The sequence below is a fragment of the Monopterus albus genome, unplaced genomic scaffold, assembly GCF_001952655.1.
Source record: "Monopterus albus unplaced genomic scaffold, M_albus_1.0 scaffold127.1, whole genome shotgun sequence".
NCBI lineage: Eukaryota > Metazoa > Chordata > Actinopteri > Synbranchiformes > Synbranchidae > Monopterus > Monopterus albus.
Window position 1 is genome coordinate 3,081,935 of NW_018128007.1, and position 5,980 is coordinate 3,087,914.

Consider the following 5,980-nt stretch of genomic DNA (forward strand, 5'->3'; position numbering starts at 1 on the left):
AGATTGGATATTGGTCTATAATTAGCTAGGACACCTGGGTCAAGAGTAGGCTTTTTGAGTAGAGGTTTAATTACTGCAACCTTAAAAGCCTGTGGAACATAACCTGTTAATAGAGAGAGGTTAATCAGATCTAGTGTGGATGTGTTGATTAGGGGAAAGACGTCATTGAGCAGCCTGGTCGGGATGGGGTCCAGGAGACATGTTGATGATTTAGATGAAGCAATATTCTGTTTACGTGTCCAAACTTATGTGCAGTGAGTGGAAATTAACTCAGTTAGTGCTTTAGTATTAGAGCTTCAAGATAAATTGTTTTGTGAGCGTAATTTAGATCCCTGTACAATCTCAGTCTCACATGACAATGATTATGCTGTGTTGGCATTAGCAGTGATATCCCTTGCATCAAACTAAGAGCTCCCTTTTCCTCACTAGGCTGTTAACCAATAACCGCAAAGTGATTTATTTCTGCTTCAACTGCTATTCGGCTATAGGTGTACAGGGCAGGCAGCACAACATTTGAAAAACAGCTGCAGCAGGGGACAGAATATCTTTCATAATGTCATACACATTGTATTTGTATCAGTCTTCTTGTCTACAGCTCGTCATGTGATGTAACAATTAACACAGCTTAGCGGGGAAAAGGGAACACCTTGGTTTGATGCAAGGCATCACCCTGTTAAAACAAACATGGCACAATCATTGTCACCACATGAGACTGAGGTCGCACAAAGATCTAAAGCACGCTCACAAATCGATTTATTGTGCAGCCCTATTTACTATAGGCAGATGCACAGAAAGGTCAAGCAGCTCAGTCTATAGTTAAAGCACAGTGCTGTCAATCAGTAATGAAACAAGTGACAAATGACCAAGAAATAAATGGTTCTTACATGTAAATCACACTTGATTAAAACACTAAGAAAAACAACAATGGCAGTTCATTTTGAGGGACACCCTATCTCATATGCTCTGCAATAGGAGAGGGAGGCCTGCTGACATATTCTTCACTCATTTAGCCTAGAGCCTCTGTGGCTAAACCCACTGAAGAGCAGCCATGCTATGATGACACAGAGCACAGCTGAGCCATACCTCATCTCCTCAACTAATACTTAAAGATCAGCAATTACTACTGAAAACTTCAAATGAGCTGGGAACTACCTGGGTGAAAGAGAAGGGGAGGATGATGTTGTTTCATCACCACACAGAAATGAGAGAAGCACCAGCCTTCACCACCATGGGAGTCAGTGGTTAAAAATTTTGGCAGCCATAGTTGACTCTCAATAGAGTTTGCTCATGTTCTCTATCAGTAGTTTCCCCATTACCATAAATGCGTTTAAATAATTTATTACCTGTTGTTGTGTACACACCAGGACCTGTATTACATAGACCTACTGACAGGTTTTAGATTTCAGAGGCACCCATTAGATTAGTCAGGTCTTAGCATGATCCCCTTGTAGTGAGCACTTTTTCACCATGAGATGATGAAAGAGGACTTCTCAGTGCCTCACCTGCCAGATGATCATGAACAGATAGACACCCATCACTCGCTGCAGGGAAGACTTTGGGTCAAACCAGCGTACGTAGGTCCAGCTTGCGGGAGTGAACTGTAGCACAGCTCGTTTGATCTTCCCTGTGGTGGTGTGGATGTCCCTGGATGGGAAGCGCAGGGGAAGGATTACAAAGACTTGCAGATAGACTTGCAATAAGTATTACAATAGTGCAGTAGACAAAGCCAGGTGCCAACTCCTTAATCTTTCAAGTTTAACCCTCCATGTTGAACATGTAGGATCACATTTCAAAACAATTAATGCATGTGAAATAAAACATTTAAGAAGATGAATAAAGCTATCTTTCATAGTTTACAATGAAGTCATCTAGAAATCAAACATAAAAGCTAGTGATGGCCATCTGACACCGATGCTCCAATACAAGTGTCAAACTCGAAGAGGCATATTCCGCAAACCACTGCTTTGATGCTTGCTTTGTTGCAGAAAAAGACACGTGACTGATGACGTCCAAAGCAGAAACGGCTTCAGCCTCCTGAGTGAATCCCTTGACTGGTTCAAACAGTTGATGCTGCTTCATAATGCAAGACCTTGCTGCATGTGTCAGCAGGTTTGTAGGTGCATAAAATCACTATATAGCCACCCAAAATTATGCACAACATGTGGGTTTGTCATCGTAGTAGGTGTGTGCGTAGTTGCTGTCATTATCGTTGCTGCCTTTGTTTGATCACCATCATGGAGCATTCACATAATTCAGACTGTTTTGCTGTCTCCTATTTCGCCACTAGATTCACTGAAATGAACCTGTGAACGAATGAACCAATGTTCGATACAATTGAAGTAGTTCGATACTGGTTCATTGCTTCATTTGGACATTACTAATAAAAGCATGAAGGTAAAAAAATTAATTACTATATAGAAAGGTTTTTACATTTCAGTTTACATTAAGGTAACTTGTACAGGTTGAAAATGTATCACTACTAGGTGTGCTGTTACTGAATATGGGCTGATCAAATGAAGTGCAGGCACCAGGCTTATAATATAATTCCCAGTTCCCTTTTCACAACCTAGAAATTACTTAAAAAAAGAAACTGAACAAATGTTATGTTTCTGTTGGTACTGTTCACACAAACTAAGGATCAACACAAAACTGCATAAAATCTCCACACAACTGTAGTTAATTTCCAGACTGCAAGGTCATACTTAATACTGGCCCAGTGGTAGGTCCTCATCTCTAGGAAGTGGCACACAGTCATGCCAAGCCAGATGCCCCCTCCGTTACACAGGAGAATATCCAGAATAACCTGGTCCCACCAGCACTCAGCAAAGTTAGGCAGCAGATGCATGAAGAATAGCTGAGGAGAAGAGACTGCCATAAGACTCATGTCTGAAAAGTTCCAGACATTTCAGACTAAAATTATATTTAGTACACATTATGTGAAATTGAATGGCAAAAACACCAAATAATCCACTTACATTACCATCTTAACTGGCTTTGGCATTTCTCCATTAGGGAAGAGACAAACCAAGCCAATGTGTAAGAACTAGCAGCAACATAGGCCAACTGTTGCGTCGCCTTGCCTCACGTAACCTTTTTTGGGCTAGTCAGGTTAAAAAGAGGCACCTGATCACACAGCACAGACAAAAGCCAACGGGCAACTACCATGTACGTTCTGTGCCTGCGTGAAAAAAATACCAGCAGATGGTGGCATCTACATTCACTATTCAGAAAGGGAAAGAAGAAGAGCTAGAGTGCGAATATCCATCCATCCATACCGCTTATTCCTGAATAGGGTCGCCAGGGGTGCTGGAGCCAATCCCAGCTGCCATTGGGCAAGAGGCGGGGTCCACGCTGGGCAGTGTCTGGCCTTGGTCTTTTGGTTTGGAAAAGAGGTCGTGGAGGCGAAAAAACAAGGAGAAACCACTAAATGTGTGAAATAATGGATACCACAGCAACAGCCTAAAGGGACTTTCCTGAAGGGTTCTCTTCTCGAGCACGGATTTACCAAGCTGAACAGCCAATCAGAGTGGTCTCTCATCAACAAGGCCCAACCGGCTGACACAGATTTAACATGCTGAGTTGGTTGAAAAGCCACCAACAGGGTATGACTTGAGCCCCAACAGACACCCACAGACAACCCAACAGTGGCCGATGGCCGAATGTCAACTTGGTGTGTCACAGCCCTTATAATGAGAATAAGTAAGAGGGAGCGAGAGGCAGGCAGAGAGGAAGTCATGTTATAGGAATCTAAGCATGTGGATGACAGTATTCAGACATCTGGTGTGCATCTCTGTACCTCTGTAAGCTCCCAGGTAATGCTGATGGTCCAGCATAGACCATAGCTTCGAATGAGAAGGGCCTTCATACCCCAGCCCCAAAAATGGCTGAATGCAAAAATGTCAAAATGGCTCAGGATTCTCTCCCAGGTGATGACATGGCAGTTCTCAGCATATTCCTGCAGAGAGTCGTACACATAGCCTCATTACAAAGATTGATCATTCCCTAATAGTGAGCACAACTGGTGTGTTTCGTAAATTAATCTGAAAATTACTTTCTGTGTAAGCCTAAACCACTCACCATTATGTCAGCTTCTCTCTTGGCATAGCGAAGATTTGGGTCCAACCAATACATTAGCTGCTTTACCTGCTGCCAGTTGAGGAAGATGATGAAAACCAGGAACAGGAAGTAGAGGACACTTAGACCTAAGCAACAGAAGAATATGACAGTAAGAGGGGAAATCTAAGGTCCAAAGAAAAGCTATTTCTGCCGACTGAGATGTTCAACATAAACTCACCAAAAACTATTCGCCATATTGCTGGATGTGGTCTGGTGAATGGCCCTACAACAAGGAACATTATGGTGTAGATACTGTATAATCAACAACAGGTTACTATTTAAAAACCGGTTACACTAATCAAACAAAAGCAACATATCAAATATTCTATTCGCCCAGCCACAATTAATAACTTTTCAGGGTGTGGTGATAACCAAGCTACCAATGGTGTCATTATTATTATTTACTGTGTTAAACCTCAGGTTTGTGAAGCACCTTCAAGCATATTAGGTTTAAGAATATTCAGTATTTGCATGCCTAAACATATTACTTCAGTGTCCCTTTTTATTTGCTTACCATTAGGAAACGCCAAAACACTGATGACAAGGAAGAAGGAGATCATTAGGATGAGCCCCACCCAGATATTACTGTCAGGATTTCCATCATCTCTACAGAAAGAGGAAACCAAATTTCTCCCTGAGCAGTTGACATCATCAAGAATACTGTGGCATCTTCTCTTTATGTTAATCATGAGGTATGCATTATGCCCATTCCACAGCTGTAGTGATATGATTGTGCCTATCATTTCTACATTTTTCAAACAGCTGTGTTTGTAAAACAGATAAACATTAAATGTAATGTTATGTTATGACTCGTCTCCTTGCTAGTTATATAGCTAGCTGATGCCAACACCGGAAACGGTTCGACACTGGACTAATGCCACACAGCCCTTCTTTTTATTAACCTAAGCTTAAAGAGTAATGAAACCTAGACGTAGGTGGTTACTGCTGAGAAAACATGCCAGGGTCGGGTGTGAATTTGTTGTTTTGTGAGAAACCCCAACAAAGAGCAGCTAAAAGCTAGCTAACCCCTCTGCATGCCTGGTACAGTCAGAGCATCATCGCTCCAGCTAGCTAAATGCTAACAGAGCTAACGTTAGCTGTGGACGACCCACCTTGTGAACGCGAAATACATCAAACTGAGCACCGTGCACGTTAACAATGTTATCGTGTGCGGCCTGTAGAAAAACTCTATCGTTATGTCTTCCACCTGCTGCTCGTTTATCATTCGGAAATGCATCCTATAATTCACATCATCCTTGCTCAAGGTATGGCATCCGGTATACAAGGACGGCATGGCTGGACGCAGCCAGGAGCGCAGGAGACGCGCCAGCTCCTCACAGCAGCATGAGAAAATGATCCCCTGCGGCTACCAGCAACAACTATCAGCACAGGCAGCAGGAAACTGTTAGAATAAATAAGTTCTATAACTGGCGAGCAGCGTACAAAGTACAACAGACGCCCGAGCACTGTAAGCAGTAAAGGATTACTCAGGGGGAAAAACGATTACAATTTCTTCGCTTTTAATTTTGATTGGTGAACATGTTTGTTGGGCGTGTCCCGAAGCGGAAGAACTCATCTCCCCTTCATTAAGTGCTACGATGGTCGTTTTAGCGTGACTTCCGCGCAAGGGCTATAAACCATGTGAGATTACCAGAACTGTCTTATAAATATATCCAGTTAATTAACTATGTGAAACTCCAGGTTTGAGGATCTTGAACACAGAGCAGAATGCTTCACTTACAGATAAATCTATTTGATTTGTTTAGTGTGCTTTTAGCCCCCTCTTGTTGCCGTTTATGGTTTCGCATATCACTGAAATCAAAAACATCAGCTTACACCAGGGGTCTCTATTTCTATAATGGTT

General features: G+C 42.3%; 1 protein-coding gene across 1 annotated transcript in view; it reads right to left on the reverse strand.

The window, feature by feature from the left end:
- ptdss1a (phosphatidylserine synthase 1a) overlaps positions 1 to 5,631 on the reverse strand; it is an 11,200-nt gene extending 5,569 nt beyond the window's left edge. The window contains exons 1-7 of the mRNA XM_020612828.1: positions 5,229 to 5,631; positions 4,631 to 4,722; positions 4,295 to 4,339; positions 4,078 to 4,202; positions 3,797 to 3,955; positions 2,703 to 2,854; positions 1,503 to 1,644 (exon numbers count right to left, since the gene is read on the reverse strand). Of these exons, the coding sequence (XP_020468484.1) occupies positions 1,503 to 1,644; positions 2,703 to 2,854; positions 3,797 to 3,955; positions 4,078 to 4,202; positions 4,295 to 4,339; positions 4,631 to 4,722; positions 5,229 to 5,410 (897 nt within the window). The 5' untranslated portion in view covers positions 5,411 to 5,631. The remainder of the gene's footprint in view (positions 1 to 1,502; positions 1,645 to 2,702; positions 2,855 to 3,796; positions 3,956 to 4,077; positions 4,203 to 4,294; positions 4,340 to 4,630; positions 4,723 to 5,228) is intronic.
- Between the last annotated feature and the right edge of the window lie 349 nt (positions 5,632 to 5,980).